Below are 23,207 nucleotides of genomic sequence, written 5' to 3'. Positions count from 1 at the left end.
TAAAAAAAACATGCGAAAATTTTGAATACGGACCCTAGCAATCACGAGTTCGAAATGACAGGTTGTTTTAGGAGCTTTTACCGCAACAGCGATTACAAATGCGGATGTGCTGATGAGAGGAATTACGAAAATGAACTTCTGAATGAAGATCCATGCATAAAGTATATTAAAAGAAAATTGGCAACGCGTTTACACAGTGCACGTGTTGTTCTAAGGGCGTGAAGCGCAGAAAATCAAACTGCAATATCAAGAAATCCACCGATGAATCACTGCTGCAGTTTCCCCACACTGATTGGACTAGACGTCACGAGCCCCTGCGGAGAGCGCGTGTCACCGTTAAGCATACTTGCGCAACAGCAGTTGCGTCGGCATCAAACATAGCATCGTGGACTACTTAGGACGCATGCGCGACCGCTGTTAATTTAGCGGAATAATTCTAGGCACGCGATTGTGACTTTGGTGGCCTAGAGAACAAAATGCACATGCTTTGATGCGCCAGTGTGGTTATGGCCGGTGATAAACGCTCCCAAATTCGACTTTGAGACAGTTTGGCACAATTTTCGTGGATATAATCAGGATGGCGGAGTAAATCTGTTTTGGCGCAGTTGGCGTAGGAATGATATCACTGCAAATGCAAACATTATTTAAATGTTACCGAGTTGCTAAGCCAAAACAACAATTTCAACCTGTGCCATGCCCTATTTAAGAACTATGGGCGATTTTTGATCATGTGGGAAATGTGCCCTTAACGCAGAGTTCTTTTGCATCGCATGCTTCTTGACGAAACGTGGCTGATGTGGACAGTATAGAGGATAGATACCATCACTGGATATAACCTAATCAAAGGAATGTTAGAGTGAAACGATCAATTAGGTCTTATACTCCAAGACTCCATTGTCCCTAATATCACCATCATAGCTTGAAGAATTGAAAATAAAATCAAGTTTAACGTCCGATTCATAAACGTCGCGCACAAAGATTTTTGCATAACACCATCAATTTCAAAGTGCATTTTTGTGTATTCACGGCACTGGCCCAGTGAGGTTTTCTCAAACTTGGTATGTTGTCCCTGGCCTTCTTAGAAGACAATGTACTTAACTTTCACTCAGTTAAAATGACACAAATCTTATCAGATTCTGTAAAAATCTACGACGTCATGACAAACAGTGCACGAGCATCAAGATGGCATCACTCGCATTTTCTTTTGTCACCTTGTCTTGCTTATTAAGAGTCTTCTCGTGGTCGGTGTAGTGACTTTCGCATCGTAAAAGACTAATTTACAAATATGAGAAAAATCAGTTTTCCCTTTTGTGTCTCTTTATGCTACCGTGGCAAGTGCAATGAACAAAGTTAAATGCAATGTTGGAAAATAAAAAACATAAAACTAAATGGCATGAAATTACCACACATACATACCTTGTCATAAAGCGCAGGATCATCATCTTTTTTCAGGCTTTCCCAGCCATAAAAGCAGCAAAACATGACCTGTGGAGGGATGAGGGCAAGCTCCTCAGTAAGGCATACAAAGCCTGACTGATGTGTTGCTCCCTCACAGTTGCCATATAGTCCAGACATACCAAGAACATGCATGTTATGGAGCAAGAAAAATATATATAGTTTTGAAGCAGAAAAAAAAAAGGCCTCTGTGCAGCTAGAAGTGTATTTTAAAGCACAGAAAAGTGCTTTCGGAGCAGCCGAGAGTGCATTTTGGAGCAGGAAAAAAATGCAATTCAAAGTAACCAAAAGCATTTTGCAAGCAGGAGAAAAGGCTTTCGAAGCCATTAAAGGCTCATTGCCGAGTGGGAGATTTGAATTTGTGAGAACTAAGACAGCCAAATAAATCTGAATTAAACAGCATTTCATGAAGTTACATGCTGTACAGCTTGTACTACTTATAGGTAGGGTTACTGACCATACGCGATTTTGCGGCGCTGTCTTCACTTTCCATTCAGTGTCCACGATCCACACCTACACTCTCGGGACTGCTATATGTTTTGGCTTTGTTTTAAAACCGTTCTGTTACAATATTTTTGTATGATCCAACGCCTGAAAAGTGCCTCTTTGAGCAGGATAGAAGAAACCAGAAGGGCCTTATGGAGCATGCTGGGAGCAGCCGTAAAGGCCTTTTCAAGCAAGTTTAGCGCAGCAAGACATTTGGAGCAGACATAGCCTCGTTGCAAAGCATTTGTAAAGCAACACTTGCCCAATGCTGCATTTTTGAAACACATCACTAAATTATGAAGTAGCCTTATTACTGTGCTACACATTATATGGACACTCTCGACGGGTTCTAGCCATTGCCGTCATGTCCCGTATAAAGTCCGAATTGCCAACATTTCCCCGAGCACCTTATAATCTTATACCCCACGGGTAGAAGCGTACGTACGAAGACGACAAATGCGGCTGAAGCAGAGATCAAACCAGCCGGCCCATCGCCGTCCCTCAAAGGGCGCACGCGATAACATACAGAGTCAACAGGCCTGCCATCGAAGCAGAGAGGAAGTGCTCCACCTGTTTTGAAAGACCATGAAAAGAAGCGAGAGCGGGGAGGAAGGCGGTGTCGCACAAGCGGCATTTATAAACATTGCTGCTAAGGGCCAGTCAGGATCGCTAGTGCGCACGCTACCTTGGCAGCAATCACCGAGCGGTTTAATTGAAAGTGAACTTGATGAAGTGTTATCAAAATAAAACATTGGATGACCTTTCAGCTTCTCTTTTTAAAGAGTTGAAAGTGATAGCGATATCCCCACACATTCGCATACAAACAAACACACTATCCCCTTCTAAATTTTTAGACTGCCTTCATTTCTCATTCGAGGCCAAAACTGTGCCGCAAGAGAAGCCTAAGTGTAAGCGCCCTCCGGTAGTTATCGTTAATTTCATCAACTTTGAATTTTTCCTTGCGTTCAAAGACGCTGCTGCCGCCTCTGCAATTTGTGTGAAATGAGCTCTTTAACTATATTACATTAAAATTACTTCATGTGTCATATCTTCATCAGGGGTGTATGCAGAATTGTTTTATTGGGGGGGGGGGGGGGGCACCACCTTGATGTACAGTCGGTCCTGGGCTGGTAGATATGCCACAGCAATGACTAGATACACGGCGTCAGTGAAAACACAGCCAATGGCACGCGTTGTTTACAATGCCGAGGACAACGTAACTGATATCACAGCCAAGGGAGACACCTCTTCGCTCTGAGGAGAGAGGCGCTGTGATCGCCAGAGCTCATGGACACGTTTCGTATGAACGCTGCATTTTCACTTTGCTGCATCGCCACAAGTTCCCTTTTCTACGTCTGAAAAGTGATTCAGCGTTCCAAGACGACACCAGGCACCGTTGGAAATCACCACTTCACATCAGCAAGTCGTTTTGCTGCTGTGAACGCAACGCACCATGCCCGACTACGCTAGGCCGCCGTGCTTACCCTAACCCTGGCGTCGTTGCGACAAGACGCCGCCTTTCTCTGTCAGCGTTCGCTTCCAGAGCACGTCTGAGACAGGGAAATGGAAGTTGTCGTAACAGGAACGCCAATAACTGATGAAGAACCTAATGACGGATCGTGGTCACATACTGCGTTGGCCATGCAACGCCAATGTCGCCGTCCTGATCCCGAGCGCAGCTCAGACGCGGCTGACAATGTGACCACCGACAACCAACCCAGCAAGCAGACTCCTTGCCGTGCACGACCACCGCCCGCTCCAAAGCGACGCCCAATGCCCCGGTTACCACCGGAAGACTACAAAATAGTCCTGCGACCACAGGGTTCATTACACCTAGCCGATCTGGGACCAACCCGCCTCTCTGAAGCTTTATGCGCCACTGCCGGATTCGACTCCCCCGAAGTCCTTCACACCGACCAGATGCGCATTCACCCGACAAACAACACTATCACTGTCAGCACGCCTGATGTGAACCGTGCAATGGCTTACCTGAAGATTACTCAAGTGAAAATTGCCGACCAATCCTGTGCCATGGCTGCGTACGTCCCTGCTCCCGACAACTCGGTTAGAGGCATAATATTCAATGCGCACAGCTTCGAAAGTGATGACCAGATTTTCAACGAGCTTCGCGCCCGCAATCCAACTATCGACATCGTAAGCGCTCGGCGACGGGGAAAGACCATACATTTCGTCTTAACCATCGCTGGTCATACCATACCCAAGCATGTCCACTACCTTGCTTTCACACTCTTGATCTTTCCCTTAAGAGAACGGGTAGAGGCAGGCTACAATTGCTGAAAAATTGGTCATAGAACCGACGTGTCCGAAGACGAAACAAGATAACTGTCGTCGTTGTGGCGAAAACCACCCGCATCCTACCGACAGCAAAGAACTCACTTGCCCGGCGCAATGCGTCGTTTGTAAAGGCAGGCACCTAACCGGCAGTCGCAACTGTAAATACTGGTTCCTCAAAAAGAAGCTTCTAGGAAACGACAAGAGCACCGACAAAGCAACTCAGCACCTTTCCGACTACCAGACCGAGGGTACTACTGCCGACAATAAGAATTGTCAAGAATCTTTCCCGCCGCTTGGGGGAAGGAGCACCAGTGCTACCAGACCTGACAACGGGGCCCGCTCCCGATCCCCGTCAAGGACCCGGGATCACCACAACAGACTTCCGGCCGTCCCACATGCAAAGAGTGTTGCTTGGAAGACGGACAAGCAGCGACAGCCGCAGACACAACCCTTCGAAAACCAACAGGTGAGGGAGTTGGCAGAACAGGTCAAACTATTACAACAACAATTGGCTGCCGCTGAAGATAAAATTAAACAATTGGAACGCAAACAAGTGCCCGCTAGCGCCACTATTAAGAACAGTACCAAACAGATCATGGCCTGTGCCGCGCAAAATGAAAACACTGCCACAATGGACGTAGACGCGGTCAGGGGCACGAAACGTAAGGCTGTCGAACCAACAGCCGTAATTACCACAGCAGACCCGAACGTCTCACAAATCAATGACAGAATCGAAAGGCTAGAAATTTTATTCGACAAAATGTCTAGGGAGCAAACAACTCAAAACCAACAGCTCACAGAGAGTATCAGTGCCCTTGGTATGGCTCTCACTAACCTTACAGCTCGCTTAGATTCGCTTCCCGCTCTGACCGAGAGTGCAGCTGTGGCCGGCGTAATCACATCACAGACACCGTCCTCAACTCCCACGCAGCCCATTGCTCACAAAAGTCCCAAAATGCCCTCAACCCGATTTGTCAGGGCAACGACATATTCATGAAAAGATGGCCAACGCAACTAGCACGCTCTTCTGGCAGTGGAATCGCACGAGCTACCGCAACAAACGGGCAGCTATGCAATTTCATTTCCAATCCACCGACCAGTCCCCTGATATAATTGCGTTACAGGAGACAGGCTATCCTGCGAAACCGTCTGGATATGCCGCATTCAACGAATTTACCACTGCTGGTAAGCAACCGGCTACTGCCATTCTGGTGCAACGCAATCTCACGGCAATCCAACATGACTTGCAATATACAGAAACAGCTCACACTCTCGTAGAACTTCTCCCCCACAAACGCTCAGATAGCAGCGTATACGTTTTAAATTTGTATAGTCCACCCAGAGATACTAGTACCCACGTTGCTTCACTTCTAAGAAAAGTTAGCAGAATAGCGGGTCATTCACAGCTGATAATAATGGGAGACCTTAGTGCCAAACATACCGAATGGGGCTACCCCAATTGTGGGAACTAAACTATGGGAAACGATTAGGGACTTGGGTCTTATCCAACTCACGCTCCCCGACCGACGAACCAGGACTGGAAATAGTGTCAGTCGCAACACAACCCCCGACTTGACACTTGTTAAAAACGCTTACGCAGTTACGTGGGAACAACATTTAGGAAGCGACCATTATCTGCTTTCCATCAACGTACCCACTAAAGGCTGCAAAAAAAAATTCACTACTAAACACACGAAATGGAATGTCTTTCGATTCCTGAGAGACAAGCGCTTAACCACCACTATCGAAGATCTCAATGAGTGGACTACCGATCTCACTAATGATGCTAAACAGGCTACATGCGAAACCCCAATGGAGCGGGACGGCCCCGTCCCGGACTCGAAGCTTGTGCACCTGTGGGAAGCACAAGCCAGCTTACATCGCCGATGGCTCCGCTAAAACCACAATCGAAAGGTGAAACGCCGACTTGCGCGGGACATCGAGGAGTACTCAAAAAAAACTTACTCAAACCCAATGGCATCAGCTATGCGACAGGCTCAACGGTCAGCTAGGAAATAAAAACACCTGGCATCTCCTCAGACACTTATTGGATCCTGAGCAGGCTAAAAGCACGTCGCGCAATAAAATGCATCAGCTCGTTTACAAATACACAGGCACCAACCATGAATTAGTGAAAGAACTGAAAAACGTATTTAAACACACAGGTAGACTCGTCACAAATGCCTGAATACTCCGGAAATACTAACCATTAGCTAGATCGAGATATAACCGAGGCGGAAATACGTGCTGTTTTGAATAGTATTCGTACAACGGCTTCCCCAGGAGATGATCAAATTTCCAACAAAATATTGCGTAACCTAGACGATAAGTCTATGACGGCAATTACTGACTTTATTAACAAACATTGGGCGCCTGGGACACTACTGCCAAGTTGGAAACATGCTCGAGTAATATTTATTCCCAAGCCGGGCAAGACATTGAGTCTGGAAAATCTTCGGCCTGTTTCTTTTACATCATGTTTAGGGAAAGTAATGGAACATGCAATTCTACGACGACTAATAGCTTATGCAGAGTCGAGGGACCTGCTACGACCCCCCACGATGGTGGGATTCCGCCAGCGATTATCCACACAGGATATAATGCTGCAACTTCACAATGATATATTAAATCTTAGACACACAGTGGCTACCAGGACCATCCTGGGCCTGGATATCACTAAAGCATTTGACAATGTGTTCCATGCTGCTGTACTTGACAACTTGGCCCAAATGAACGTCGGCAGTCATACTTACAATTATATCAGAACTTTTCTGCATGAACGCACGGCTGAACTAACCATTGGCGACCTAAAAGCGACAAAATCACCCTTGGAACACGGGGCACTCCACAAGGAGCCGTGTTATCACCATTCCTCTTGCGATGCGTGGCCTGCCGTTCTCTTGAATCAGATCCCACACATTAGGCACTCGCTTTATGCTGATGATATCACCATATGGACCTGCACAGGCTCAGATAGGCAAATCTGTGACGCGTTGCAAACAGCTGCCGACACTGTACAAAAGCACGTAAAGAAAGAGGGCCTTAGTTGTTCTCCCGAGCTCTTAGTAATCAGAACCAAAAACAAGAAGGATGACCCCTACAGTGGAGCACGCTCCGCAATCGATATCACAGTAAATGGGAACGATGTCCCCACTGTTCGCACAATCAGGGTTTTAGGAATGCTCATCCAGCATACCGTATTTACTCGATTCTACCGCGCCCTTGATTGTAATGCGCACCCAATTTCCACCGCGAAAAAAAAAAACGTAAGACATCGATTACAACGCGCACCCATTTTTCTCGCTGGCCCGCACGATCACACCACTCGAAAAAACGACTCCTTTTGGGAGCGTCTTCCATTTAAATATGAGGTCGGGGCAAAGCTTGTGTCCATCTGACGTGTAACAGAGCATTGCCGTCACTGTAGTTTTACCGTGGACCGATGTCAGCACGTGAACTTGCTTCGCCCCCTTCTTCTCGATGGTTGTGGTGCCAGGCATGTCGAAGTAAAGAGGCGTCTGATCGGCATTTCCGATTTGCCCAAGCAGGTAGCCTTTGTTGCGCCGCAAGTTTAGGACGCACCTCTGAAAACTGTGAAGCATTTCATCGTACTCCTCCGCAAAACTTTTCGCATATGCATGTTCCCCTTCGGAGGGTAAAGCCTTTCCTCTTCATAAAGTTAGTTAGCCAGCACCTGCTCGCTTTAAACTGGCTCCGCATTAGACCTTTTTCTAAGACTAATTGCATAGCCCGCACTTGGAGCAGTTCTGTCGTCACGGGCCACTGTGCCGCTCGCTGCTAAAGCACATACTCGCCGAGAAGCTCTTTAATTTGCGGAAACCGACCCTGCTGTGGTCCACTGAAGCCTTTGCGTGAAGCTTTGCTGTCGACAATCTTCTGCTTTTGTTTCCGCCGAACCCGCACGCACGTTTCGGGAACTCCGAACGACCGCGATGCGGCCCGATTTCTGTCCGTTTCTGCACACGCGATGACTTTTCTTTTAAAAGCGGCATCGTGGTGCACTCGAGTTTTTGGAGTCGGCCCTTCCACGCCGTCGATGCTAATGCACTACTAGATGACGAACTCCTCAGCACACGTACGAAGTGCCGCACATAGGAAACACATACGCAGAAATGGCCGACGCGCCATGCCGACGCATGTAGGGTAGAGAGGCTGGAAAAGCGTTCTAGCCTCTGTATGTAGGGGGCGGCCATTTTGGATTTGCCGATGAAAATAGATTGACCGTAATTTTTTTGTTCGTACTCGATTCTAACGCGCATGTGATTTATGAACTCGCTTAACCGGAAAAAAGGTGCGCGTTAGATTCGAGTAATTACGGTAATACTCACAACGCAGAAGCTATCAACAAGTTACAGGCAATCGTTCAGCAAACGACTAGGCTTCTAAGGAGAGTGGCAACGAAAAATCAGGGATTGAAGGAATCCGACCTATGCAAGTTAATCTACACTTTTGTAATCAGTCGAGTCATCTACTCGTTCCTCTACTACCAACTCAGAAAGAATGATCTAGAAAAACTAAACTCCATAATTAGACAAACATATAAACGTACCCTAGGACTTCCCAGATATGCAAGCACAGAAAAGCTACTGCGCCTTGGTATCCACAACACAGTGGAGAAACTAATAGAAGGGCATTTGACGGCCCAAGAAGAAAGGCTTTCACGAACCAAAGCAGGCTTGCACATACTCAACCGTCTCGGACGACGCACTAGTTGCATGCTCAACAACAAGGTTTTCCTGGCAGCGGCGACTCGTGCAGACATTATAATTAAACCCCTGCCCAAAAATATGCTGGCAGGAATACATGATGAGAGACGAAACGCAAGAGCAGAAAACCTCGTGAAATAATTTCAAGATCACCCAAACGTTCTGTATGTTGACGCTGCTAGACAAGCGAGAGACCGTTACACCATATGTGCGGCAACCGGCAGTGGGGAACTTATTACTGCAGCCACCGTAAAAACGGCCTCAACATTAGAAGCAGAAAAAGCCGCCATCGCGCTGGCCACCTCAATTCTGGCTACCAATTCCACCCTGAGTGATTCGAAAAGAGCGCTCATGAATTTTACGATGGGCTGTGTTGGGCTGAAAGTGGCCAACATTATCAAAAGTAAGAAACGGGACAATAAAATACAACTTATATGGGTGCGCGCTCATGCGGAGAATCCAGGGAATGAGGCGTCCCACCACGTAGCCCGAGGTTTAATCAACCGGCACGTGGACCCCTCCGCCCTGGACTTCCCACAGGAAGGGATCACCACGTATAACGAAATTACAGCGTATCACCGAGGGAACCGCAAGACATACGCGGCCCCGCAGGCAGATATGTCAAGGGAACAGGCCACAATCTGGAGGCAAATCCGAACAGATTCTTTGCCCAGCCCTCATCGGCTGTCTAAAATTTATCCAGAAGAGGTTAGACCAAACTGCCGACATTGCAGCCGCGTAAAAGCTACCCAAAATCGCATTCTTTGGGAATGCGAGGGTAACCCCCCACCAAGAACAATACAGCCAGCTTCCTCCTCAAGGCGTGGGAGTCGCTCCTGTCGTCATCTGACTACAGTCTTCAGACAGAAGTGGTTAACCAGGCCGAAACAGTCGTGGCAAGCTTTTGGCTACCACCCTTCGAACCACCGGCAAATTAAGTTTACCGACCTTGCTATGCCATCTCTCTCTCTCTCTCTCTTCGCTCTGACACCGATGCCAAACAGTTTAGTGATATGCAGGCCACGCCAGGTTTTCTCTGGCCGGGCCCTGTGCGAGGCTGCACGTTGCCCAGTGTACATAGTTCGCGATTCGAGACAGTAGTGTCTAGCATGGCGTCGAAGAAATGCTAGCCTATGTTGCTTAAGAAGAAGCGAATCGATATAATGAACAAATTTGGAATGCCCGCGTCCACTGTGGATACCATGGTGTCGAAGCGGAAAGAGATCGAGATGAACACCTTGATATTCGGCGGCACAACAAAGCAAGCCCATTGAACCCGCCTTGGGAAGCTGAAGGAGGCGTTACTGAAGTGGTTCAAGCAAGCATGGGCTTCCGGAGTTAACTTTGATGGCAACGTTCTTAAGGAGCAGCTGTTTCAGGAAATGCGGTTTTTGGCGGCAGCTTGCATTAGAGGACAGAGCGCTGCGATGACGACCACGTGCGCGTCTTACATCGAACGAAGACTGCATTGATGTGGAGTTCCTCACCCCCAATGCTGATGCACCCTTCGCCGAGTTCTTAATAGATGACGTCCTGACTTGCGAGCCGCAAAGTGTCGCCGAGATTGCCTCGAAGGTGGTAGGGGGCAACGCAGCAAAGGAAGTGGGGGACGAGGCACCGGAAGACAGCGGCGAAAACAAAAGCGTGTGCTGACCGGCTAAGTTCATCGAAGCCCTTGCTGGACTGGAAGCCCTACGAAGCTTCTTTTGCAGAAAAAACAATGAAAATACAGACAAGGGTCTACCAAGTGTAACGAAGGAGCTTTTCTTGTCGAAAGGTGAGAGGCAGCAGCAGAAAATTACAATGTTTTTAAAGAAATAAATTATGTTTTTGGCTCTTACACCCCTATATGTACTTGTCAGCTGGACTTTTTGCTGGAGTCGGATGGTATGTATTTTCGGATCGTACGTTTATTTTCAACATATTTTTTTTTCTCAAAATGGTATGAACGAGGTTCTACTGTTAGACCCTAATGTTTGTGAAATGTCAATGGTGGTTCGAGTGTAGGCTACCAAATTTTATAAACATTACATATGTACTCCTATGATACAGCCATCACGTCGCGCAAACACGAGTTATATATGGGTGTCATTCGCTGAAGCTAATTTATGTAGCAGTGTCCAAGGCTACCATCCTCGAGAGCAACAGCGCTCCAGCTTACTGCTTCAGTTGTTACTAATATCCATGTTGCTGTTGTGATTATAACACAACTGTAAACAACTGGTTATATAAAACATATGTGGGTGTTTAACGTATGTTTGTGCATGCACTTGTACATATCTTCAGCGCCACTTCATCGCATTTTGCTCAATAAAAAAATTACAACACAGTCACCTTTCATTCGCATGCTTTGCATAACATTGATTCTGAAGGTACTTGGGATTTGCCGAATGTTCTTAAAATTAAAATCTGTGTTTTCAGTGACGTTGGCTACCTGTATGTGTTCGTACACCTTGCAGCAAGCCTTGCCACATGGATCACATTTTGTTATAGTAGGTGTCTTGTCAGTTTTCAAACGCACAAAATAATTGCTAATGATTTGGGGTGCGCCTATATACAACTTGCAACGAGGAAGGAAAAATTCTTGATAATCGTTCACTCTGTTTTGAGATATTTAGGTGTCGCTAGAATTTTGTTTACGCCAGAGGATACAAATGTCAGCTCCAAGTTTTTCCATCCCTACTATTTGAATTCAGTGATCCCACTCCTGCGCCAACTGCGCGAAATCAGATTTACTGTGCCATCCTGATAATATCAACGAAATTGTGACAAACTGCGCAAAAGTCAGATTTGGGAACGCCTATCACCAGCAACAGTCACACTGGCGTGTCAAAACACGTGCAGCAATCCCACTTGACGTGACTGAGGAGTCGGGCTCAGGCTTTCACCCAGATGCCGGGAAAAAAAGAACTCTTACGAGGCTCCTTACATAGAAGAACACACGGTTTGTATACATATTTACAGGTGGAACCAAACAAGGCACGCAAATGCGCCTTTACATCACAGACGACAGGCCAAAACGAAGGCCAGAGAGAGAGCTATGCGTGCACACGCGACGCGCTTTTTATATCCTCCGATCCGTTCCCGCACTTCTAGTCTGACGCCGATGCGCGTTCCATGTGGCGCACATGGACACCTCTCGTGTTTCTTCAAGACGCGGATCGTGTTAGGAGGGCTCTTCGATGACTCTCTCTGGCAGGATGGATTCTTGCATTGCCAGTTATACCTCTTACGCCAACTGCGCCAGAGTGCATCAAATCATATTTACTGTGCCATCCTGATAATATCAATGGAAATTGTGCCCCCAACTGCGCCAAAGTCAAATTTGAAAGTGTCTATCACTGGCAATAGCTAGGCCGGCGTGTCAAAACACGTGCACCTTTTTCTCGGAGCCACCAAAGCCACAATAACGTACCTAGAATTATTTTGCTGAATAAACAGCGATCACACGTGCATCCTACAATGTTGTTTGGTGCTGACGCAACTTCTGTTGTGCAAGTCCGCCTAACGGCGAAATGCGCTCTCCGCAGGTGCTCGTGACGTCTAGCCCAACTGGTAGTGTTTCATCTGGTCCAACCGTGGCGGTAATTCATCAGCGGCAGAGCCTGGTCCAGGAACATGCTGATAGCTCGTTTGTAGAGCTGCACGGCCCGTAATAAGTTGATAGCAATCTCGTGGCTTACGCAAAGGATTGTGGGCTACAGCGCCCGTCTGCATCGACTACTGGTTTCACATATCATGGTGCCATATGGGCATTCTTGCTAGTGCCGTCGCTTTCTGTGTGTTCCACCCAGCACTTGCGGTGTCGCTAATTTTATCACAAATTGCTACATAATACCTTGGAGCGCAATGAAGCTTAGTTGAATAACAAATGCAGTCACTGAGAGATCGTAATAATCGTGCAAGTAGTCATGTCTTAATTCAAGGGGAATTGACCTCCAGACACATGCTTGTTGTTTTGCAACAAAAGGTGTCATCGGCATGTTTTTGTCATATACGAATATTTTTCTGCATGTCATAGCATGAAGAAATATGCGCCCATTTGTTTTCATGTTGCTCGCCTGTAAAATTATTCACTTTTTTGCTGCAAAGATACCATCCTGAATTCAATATAGTGAATGGCAATAGTAAACTGTTTCTAACTCTAAAAGAAGAAATACCTGTTCGTAGTTTTCTGCCTTCTTTACGCCTTTCCCTTTACGTGAAATATCGTTCCCTCACACACTGGTACATGCCAAATTCTCCACACCCAGCATACAGAACACCGCATATCAGCACTTCAGGCTTGCAAGTCTAACATAATACAGACGCCACACCATGCTACTCGATGCCTCAAAAGCTACTTCAATCACTTTATCTACCAAGATACCATGAATAGAGCGGCCCTTCACGCGCTAAGCCGTTTTTGTAAATTTGACAGACACTTGGCGATGCAAGATATGCAATGCAAATACACGGATCGCCGTACTTGAGCACAGTGCGCGTACTTATGTTATCATCGTACGTATGTTGACATTTGGCAGCTTGTGCCCATATGTGTGAGTGATTTTGAAGTGGTCATCGTTTGTGCTCGAAAATACTGAATCGAGATGGCTTTGCACAAAATTACTGCGAGTTTCAAATCATAACCACATGTCACACTCTAAAAGCACCTCTTACCGTTCTTTTTGTTGGCCCATTTCCCCTTCTCGCTTTGTAATCTGAAATGCGCAAAAACATAGTTTATTCATTCGCAAAAAGAATTGAACACCAACACTGAACAAGCGTAAAGAAACACATCACAAAATTTCACGTGTGTTCTCCCAGGTTACACTGCGTAGCAGGCACATTGAAGCAGCGGAGGGATGATAGGCTTCAAACTGGTAGTACCATAGCAGACGACGCGCGGTTTCGCTATCCATTTGTTGAAGTGACTTCAACTGATAACTTCACGCGTGCCACCAGAATGTCTGTCACGTCTACATCTGGACATCGTGATCTAACTTTCTGCTCTTCCCGTTCACAGACGAACATGCGAACACTGGGAATGCATAGACACTTTGCCTCCAATATACTTTTTCTTGGATATTCATTCATCAGAGCTTTTTCGTAATGCCTTCCACCACACATCCACGTCTGTAATCATTGTTGCGGTATAAGCCTCCAAAAGGCCCTGCCTTTCGAACTAGTGATTGCTAGGGGCCAAATAAAAAATTTTCGCGCGTTTTTTTTAATGTCACCTAATTATTTAAAGCATGCCTCATGATAGAAGCAGCCGCAATTCGGTTTTAACACGTGCAGCTATCCATAGTAGGGCCATCGCTGGCAGCTCTTGTCGGAAGGGCCACTGTGAAGCAGCTACACCTTGTTACACGTACACCCCTCACTTTTCAGGGTCAGTACCCGACTGTTAAAAAAAAAAGTGAGCATCACGGCATCGTATTCATTGCTTTCTTTTTTCTTTCTTTTTTCAGGGGTGGGGGAGGCTGCGTCGCTCAAAGGGCGCAATCGCTGACGCCCAATATATCTCAAGGCATAATGAGACTGCTCGTAAACTTTCTGTGCTACTAACTTTTGCTTCGCATTTATACACCTGACAGCACAAAAATTGCTTTGGCAACTGCAGTGGTAATTGCCCCTTTAGCCAGCGTTGTGTTGAATTATGTGACATTGGGTCCGAAAGATACAATATGTCAGTTTCATTTAAACTCTTAGCAATGAATGCGACGCAACAAATTCTTTTGTTATACCAAATAATAAAGCTAGATGTCATCCGCAAAGAGCACTAGCTACGGGGTTGCCGATTCGGAGGTCCGCGCGCTCGCAGCATGCCCAGAAAACTTGCTACATGCGCGGTGTTGAATATCCCTACAGCGATTTAGATGACTAGACAGAGATTCCCAGAACACCTCTTGCGCGCCGATGCACATACAGGTAGAATCGGACCTGGTTAGAGCGCCCAGCCGGCTGCTCCAGCTGCTGCTTTCTTCTTTTTTTTTCAGCAATATGTGAAGAGAGACGCCATAATGATACCAAACATGGTTCCACTGCGTGTCAAGTCCTTGTGCTATTATGTAAGCATGAACGGAAGCTTGTAACTAACGTGAGATAGAAGCCGCGGCCCACAACAGTGCTGACAGGCGCGCACTCCACTGCTCTAGATAAGTGCGATTGTATGAAGGGTGAACGGAGCGTACGAATAGCCCTCCAAAATGGCGCGACTATGGTGTGGTCACCTTGCGTCAAGACTCAGTGCCGCTCTAGAAAGCGAAGCACTTTTTGCACAATCTGTTCGCGTTGAGAGTACAAGGTAGAAGGGTATACCAACCGTAAATAACACGTGCGCCAGCGATCACCCCCTAATGTCAAAGTTCACGACAACGCCCCCACCCCCTTGCATTCGTAGCTCGATCCTTCTTGTCCCTTTGACACCGGTGGCACAGTTCTTTCTGCTTGAGTAACAATGGATGGCAGACTTGACACGTGGGGTGATGTTATCAAATCCATCCTCCATGCAAAGAGATAGGTCGGCTCTCTTTATCTCTGCTCTAGCAGTGCTCGTCGCCCCCGCTCACGCGCTTTTACTCAAGTGTAAAACACGATGCGCAGGATGGAGATGTTATCAATTTGTACAGTACAAAAAACATGACGGTGATGGCCAGTGATGTAGCCAAGGGGGGAGGGCACATAGGGAAAGTTCCCCCACCCCGTTTTCTTTTGCCATGGCATATATAGCACAAAATGACCATTTGCTACCCCCCCTTCCAATTAGGGTGTCCCTCCCCCCAAAAAAGCAAGAAATATTTATGCCTACATGCCTGGCGACGGCAAAAACCAGTAGAGAATGTCCATATAGTTGCTATCACCATAAAAACAACATGGCTCTAGCCTTCGAGTAGTTTTAAGCGAATGCATAAAATACCCCTTGAGGTTTTTTTTTTCTTTTTGCACTGCTTTCTAGAGGACATTACAGGGGGTTTTTGGTGTATAGAAAGCACACCCTAGCCACATGAAACATTGTTGCAAAAGGAAAACTAAGTTTGTTCAGTCGTGTAGTTTCAGGACAGTGGCGAGTATTGGAGGAGGTTGGCTTTATGAGACCAGCTAAATGACATCATGTTAGGCCCAGCAATATATATAATCGGTTGTAAGGAAAAAGAACATTATTTTATGGTTGAATCCATCTTAGAGATATGCAGTTGAGACTGTGCAAGTCTCTAGCATTGTAGACAACAGTGCTTGTCTACCAAATCTGCTGATAACCACATGGGTGTATTTAGATTATTATTTCAAGAAGTACTATTTCATTCAACCAGTATTCTATTTATTTTCTATAAAAATAATATTTTTGCATCATCAACTGATATACGGAGTGATCCTGCACTCAAGATGTCTGGCTCCACGAGGTTTGCAATGATTCAAAATATTTCTAGCTCTTCACAAGAGCCCCAAAATAATTATGTCCTTGAATGTAAATGCAACTTGCTTCTCTTCCAGGATGCGAAATTAGATGCTCTGGATAGCTCCAAAATGAAAAATTTTACTGCTCAAGTGTGCTCCAAAGTGGAAATTTTAGCTGCTACAAAGTGCTTCAAAATGCTAATTTTGTTGCATCTAAAATTGCTGCATATCAGCAGACTTCGGTAACATCACTGTGAATTCTTTCTGCTGGTGATCTAGGCTTCCCGCTTCATATATGGCATTGTTGACTAGGGAAGGAGGATAGTGTTGCCTTGAAAGTATGTTGCACCAAGTCCCTGCATTCATCTCTAAGCCTTTGGTGCAGGAACGAATTCTCCTGAATAGATGGGCCTGCAAGTATGAGATGCTAGTCTTGCATTGACGAGAGTGAGAACTATTGAAGTGAACGTACTGCTGCCTATAAGTAGGGTTTTTGTACTTACTTAATGACCTGTCTTTTACTTTTACGTAGACTTCTAAGAAATTGTGGCACGAGCTGTACAGTTGGGATAATCAGTAGCACTATCTCCACCACACAAACTACATCGTTCTTCTTGTGAAGTGCAGTCTTTTTAAGCATGGTCTTCCCCACATTTGCAGCAGCATTGGCCTGATTTACACCCACCTACATTGTGACTAAATTGCCAGCAATTATAACCCTGAAGTGGACGCCGTGCTTGCTGATCTACTCTTAACACCAGTGGCCATATCTTAATGTAGAGCATGTAGTACACACAAAAGTGGCGATGACTGACTCAATAGGCACCCTGGTATCGTCAACTATTCTATTACAGTGGTAAACTGCCATAACGCCAGCTGCCAATAGCTTCTCTAGTGTTTTCCGAAGAGTTAGACTTGCATCGACACTTCTTTCAATTATTCCCTTGGTGCAAGCGAGGCGAGCTGGGATAATTCACTCACCACAGTTCTCAGGAGCATGGTCCGTCTGAGCAAGTCAGCATCACAAGCCTGGTCTGGCGGCCTACACACGATACCTCCTCGACCAAACTGTCTAACATTTGCTGTCGTTTGGTATAAAGAAGTGGCAGCATAGAGTGATACCTGGATAGCATGGGGGTTGTTCCGACGTATGGAGCCTCTGCTGAGCGGTACCGAGGCCACCAGCATCCTTGCGACTGTTCTGCGTGAAAAAGAAATCCAGCCGTAGGTCATTGGATGCGAGAGATGTCATCCAAGGGGAACAACACCTGCCAGGGAAATTTTTAGACGTCGGCCTCGACTGAAGACTACAAAACTTGACAACAAATACCCAAGAAATGTAAACTTCGTGTACGCAGCCAATGAAAAGTGAACCTAGTGTTTCTCTTCCCCCTGTCGGCCAAGCTTCAGGGCATTCCAAAGCATCTCTACCCCCCACTGCAGATCATTGAAACCAACTCAGCTGCTCTAACTGTCAACATTTTATGCACAGCCTATAAAGTAGCAATTACTGTCCTCCACGCACTGTAGGCTTTACGGCAGTGCCACTATGCAGACCACTACACTCGGCAACAACTTTTCTTGGCACTGAAGGGAAAGCTACAGAGCCAAATCACGTACATCCTACCGCCAGTGATGGTAGTTCAAAAGTAGCGCCCGTATATTGAAGGTGAAATATAAATGTTCCTTTTTTTATTTTCTACGTGGAGCTATCTAATACAGGCCACAGCTGACACCTGCAAGATATTCATATTTCTTTTAATTTATCTGTTGTGACTTTGCATTTTTGAATGAGTGAGAGAGTAGCGCCTTTTATGTGCACCTCAAAGGTTAAGCGAAGTCTGCGTCTACATGAAATGCTGATGGTGTGTCCACGTCACTTTGAACAGCGTTTCTGCTGTGCAGCTTCTGCAACTTTGGACCACAAGAATGTTCTCTCTCACTCTCTTACTATCTGAGATATGGAATTGCAAAGCCCAGCAATCAAGCATAAACAACACAACTGCTAATCCAAGCACCCATCTCGCAGACATCGAAGTCAATGCCAAAATCCTTTAGTTCTCTGAACAGAAGTAGATGCCCTTAACTTTTTAAGAACAGTCATCTAAGTTATCGTATGTGTGGCATTGATGACAAACCTTGACAACCTCAAAAACCGTACCCTGCGCAACAACTTAATACTCAACAATTTTACCGACAGTAAGCAGAAGTAAACATGCTTAAACAGAAGAAATAACCATTTAACACCGTTTTGTAAGATTTGATTTTACAGTCGAGCCTGTAGATATAGAGTGCGCATCGACTAGGGTGCTACGGCAATAACCATAAGCAACCCATTAGAATCAAGCATTCATCCTTCAAAGCTACAGAATCGATCCTTTAAAATGGCCCAAATTAAAAGGCACAAAAAGTTGCATTGGTGAAGACTTCACACGTCCCGTTTTAGCTGCACGAAAGCACCTAGTTACATATGCTAAAAGCAAATTCATAGGATTGTCTTTACCCTTCAGAACCTTGCATGTCGGAGTCCAGCAACATACCTTTTACAGTGCGCCAGGAAATGTCAAAGCCGTATCATAGCAATCATGTCACCGTCAGCAAACACACCATTAGCCTCGAAAAAGTGGATGAGCGAATCTTTCATTTTCTGCCCTTAAAACTAATATACGTGAATTTCTTCTGCGTGCTCCAGTCTAATCCAATACAATCATCCAGCAGTAGTGTACTAATACTAACAGAAACATGGCTCACTGATGACATTTCAGACACAGACACTGGCTGGCTAGCCAAACTTTAATATTTTTTGTGATGACCACGAAAATTTGCATAAGACACTTATTACATGCAATTAGAAAAGCTAAGCAGGCATTCTATCATACTGACTTATCAAAATCCTGAAAACTAACCCTAAAAAATTCTGGGCAGTCATAAAACCACAGTTTACACAAACATCACATTCAGAAACGACAAAGATAAAGTTGTAAGTGGTGTGTGTTGTGCCAATATTTTCAGAAACACGTTCTCATCTGTGTTCACAAAATAAGCCGCCTTACCTCTTCCTAATTTACCTTCTACGACATCTGAAATGATAGCACCTTTTTTCCTTTTCTATCTCTGGCATTTCATCACTGATTGATCAAATAAAACTCTCATCATCAGCAAAAATAGATGATGCTGATTCTGAACTGTTAAAACATTCTAAATAAACAATCTATGCTCTTCTCGATCTATGCACTCGAAACAAATTTTTCCAGGCTAAAAGGAGGGAAAGGTCATTCCAGTTCCCAAATCAGGTAACAAGTTATCTCCCTTAAATTATTAACCCACTTCTCTAACAAGTGCCTCCATGCAACATCATGAAACATGTGATTTACTCTCATGTGATGCACTTCCTTGGTAATAATTTTTTCTTTCATTACAAATTTCATATATCATTATCTTGTGAAACCATACTTGCAATACTATTTGTTCATGATCCACATTCCAACCTCTACCATTCCTTTCACGCAGATGCAATTTTTCTCAACTTTGCAAAATGATTCGATAGAGTTACCCATAAACGCCTACTACTAAAACTTTCTCAGCTGAACCTCCACCCCAACGTTCTCACCAACCGCTCCAAATTTATCTCAATTAAACGTAACCATTATAGCTCTCCCTCCTTGTTGAGGATTGAGTCAGTTTGTTTGCGCAACACAACAGTGAAAAAGAACAGCCATTGTTTGCTTTTGTTTGCGCAACACAACAGTGAAAAAGAAGAAACAGCCAATCGGACCAAAAGGAAAGAAAGAGCACCAAACTCCCACATGCTTTTAGCATTTGGATTAAATATACACGAAAGCCTCAAGCAATGCCATGCAAAAGTCATGCTATATTTCCCCAGTTTATTTTTTAAGTTTGAATGGCACTGATTCTTTTGGTGTGCGACTATAATTTGCATGCAATCAGCTGAAGAGACAGCTGGAGGTCGGTGCTGGCTTCCTTATTTCAGCTTTTCTTTGTTTCTCCTGTTATACAGTACCAGTTCCAGTATGTTACCGTTTTCCAAAGTTTTCAAGAAACTGGTTGCAGGGGAGCAGAAATCTGCTTCATTGATATGCTTGAAATTGGCTTAAATGCACCTAATAATACAGTACAAGTACATTAAAGTACGTACAAGTATCGTTTACAAAGTTGGCCTGGCTGTACCCACATCACCACCTGTATCACTCGGGCACTATTTTTTCAATCAGTGCAACAGTCCCATAGCCAGGGGGGGAGACACTAGGGCCCCCTTCTCTTTCAAATTTAGATGGAGGGGATTGTTTTACGAAAAATAAGTAATCAATATGTGTTCTTCTAAAATAGTCAAGATTTTCAGCAATTGGGCAAACCGCTCCACACCACAAAAAAAAAAAAAAAAAAAGATCCTGATTGTTATGTGGGGTTTAACATCCCAAAGCCGCCATATGATTCAATTCTGATTACGGACCTGCACAGCAATATTTGGATGGCATTTCGTGCACAAACCTGTTACAAAAAGAATCTGAAATACAAACTATGGAAACACTATGGAAAATAAAGTTGTTTATAAGGTTGTTCTATTCCTGCAAGGTATCTCAACATGACTTTTTCTAAGGAGGCCAGAGAAGTGAATAAACTGCTTTAATAAAGTATTAAGTGGTGCAATATAATAATAATAAATCAAAGTTTACTCCTCTGATACTTGAGTTTAACCAAGCTACACGGGAATTACTGAAAGGGCATCGGACATATTTTGTGAGACACTGGACAATATCGTACAATGAAGTTACATTACAAAACAAAAGTCGCGAGCATGCCAGTCAGATATACACAAGTAGCCTACTGACATAGCTGAGGGTAAAGCAATGATTTGAACACAATGACCTTGCTAACATATGTATTCTACTTCAGCGTATGTACACAAATGCGCAAACACCCGATTAATGTTAACTTAAAAAGCAGCGCCAGCAACACTCCATTAACAGCTGTGACAGTTATCTGACAACAGTGTGAAGTAATCGCTACAGGCGCCTCCACGAGATCGTAGTTTCTGCACGTAAATCCATGGTTAAACCTAACAAATTAAATTTTCGTTTTGACCTACAACACTTTCGTACATACATACGCGCATTGAGCAACAAACCACAGAGCACTTCGTAAAAGCGTAACCGCGCCTTCAATTCTGCCGGGCTTCCAAACACACGATACAACAGCTTCTCGTAAAACAACGGCAAGCATGAACATAAAACACGTACCACATTATGGATGGATGTGGCTGTACCCTGTAGATCGGGCGGCGGCTAACGCCACCTAGCCGTAATACTTAGTGAACTAACCATTAGATTTATCTTTTTTTTTTTCCTTTTAAATAGTGAGGTTGAGGATTCGTACTTTGCAGTGAAGGGTTTAATTTTCACTCGTGCCTTGACTTTAGCCACCAATCAGATAACATCTTTCTAGTTAAGTCTACCCGCTTAAAGTCTATTTTGCCCTCCCTGTACCTAAACCCCAGTGCTTTGAAAAACTCTGCGCCATCATCCTGAAATTTAGGTTGCATCCCTTAACAGAACATTATCAAGTGTTCGGCAGTTTCTTCTTCCTCTCCACAAGCACTGCATACCGTGCCAACCCCTTCGTATTTGGCCCAATATGTCTTGGTTCGCAGTACTCCCGACCTGGCCTTAAATAGTAGAGAACTACCCCGAGTATTATCATAGATCCTTTCCTTGGCAATTTCCTGCTTAAAAGTTCGATAGATCTCTAGTGCAGACTTCTTAATCATGCCAATTCTCCACATGTCAGTCTCCGTTTCCTTCACTTTCTTCTTAACCGATAGTTCTTTTTGGTTTGGCCACCTGCTGTTTTCTAAGTATTTACCAGTCAATTTTCTGGTTCGCTTCCTCCATTTTGTATCGACATTCTTCATGTACAAGTAGCTGAAAACCTTCCTAGCCCAATGCTCCTACCCCATTTCTCTCAATCGCTTCTCAAATTTTATCTTGCTGCTAGCTTCCCTGCCCTCAAATGATGTCCATTCTATATATCACCTTGTACTCCTTTATTTGGCGTATTCCCGTGAGCTCCTAAAGCAAGCCTACCTATTCCACGTTGCTTAACTACTAATCTTGCTTGAACTTCTGATCTCACGCACAAGACCGCATTGCCGAACATCAGCACAGGAACCATGACCCCTTTCCATATTGCTCTCACAACATCATACTTATTTTAATTCCACAGTGCCCTATTTTTCATCACTGCTGCATTCCAATTACCTTTAGTCACGTATATTTCGTGTTCCCTTAGGTACTCGGTCCCATTGCTTATCCATACGCCCAGTTATTTGTATTTATCTGTTATCTCTAGCGTGACCTCCTGTATTCTAAGCTCACTACCTTCATTATCATTAAAAATCATGACTGCCGATTTTTCCTAACTGAATCTAAAATCTAACCTATCTCCCTCATTACCGCAGATGTCCATCAATCTCTGCAAATCTTCCTTGTTGTCGGCCATTAGCACTGTATCATCTGCGTACATTAATGCTGGTAGTGCCTGATCAATGAGTCTTCCTTGTTTGACTAAAGAGAGGTCGTAGCCAAGTCCACTTCCCTCTAATTTGGCCTCTAATCCTTGTAGGTACATCATGAATAACAAGGGTGACAGTGGACACCCCTGCCTAAGTCCCCGTTTCACCTCTGTGGGCTTGGATACCTGTTTTTCCCACTTTATAACTACCTTGTTACTTTTATATATTTCCTTTAAAAGATTAGTGACTTCATCTTCCACACCCAGTGTGTCTAGTATTCCCCACAAGTCTTCTTGAACCACGCTATCGCACGCTCCCTTGATATCCAAAAATGC

The 23,207-nt window shown here is 44.9% G+C and overlaps 1 protein-coding gene across 11 annotated transcripts in view; it reads right to left on the bottom strand.

Moving 5' to 3' along the window:
- The window catches only part of LOC119178475 (uncharacterized), a 59,767-nt gene that overhangs the window by 32,024 nt on the left and 4,536 nt on the right, over positions 1-23,207 (bottom strand). For 5 of the 11 annotated variants that reach the window (XM_075885755.1, XM_075885723.1, XM_075885770.1 and 2 more), the window contains exons 2-4: positions 17,466-17,539; positions 13,623-13,663; positions 1,417-1,485 (exon numbers count right to left, since the gene is read on the bottom strand). In XM_075885755.1, the coding sequence (XP_075741870.1) occupies positions 1,417-1,485; positions 13,623-13,663; positions 17,466-17,539 (184 nt within the window). Of the gene's footprint in view, positions 1-1,416; positions 1,486-13,622; positions 13,664-17,324; positions 17,545-23,207 lie in introns of all 11 variants that reach the window. The other 6 variants (XM_075885774.1, XM_075885780.1, XM_075885706.1 and 3 more) reach the window with 3 other exon arrangements.

The sequence above is a fragment of the Rhipicephalus microplus genome, chromosome 1, assembly GCF_043290135.1.
Source record: "Rhipicephalus microplus isolate Deutch F79 chromosome 1, USDA_Rmic, whole genome shotgun sequence".
NCBI lineage: Eukaryota > Metazoa > Arthropoda > Arachnida > Ixodida > Ixodidae > Rhipicephalus > Rhipicephalus microplus.
The sequence above is the reverse complement of the archived record's forward strand: the minus strand, read 5'-3'. Positions and strand labels throughout refer to the sequence as shown.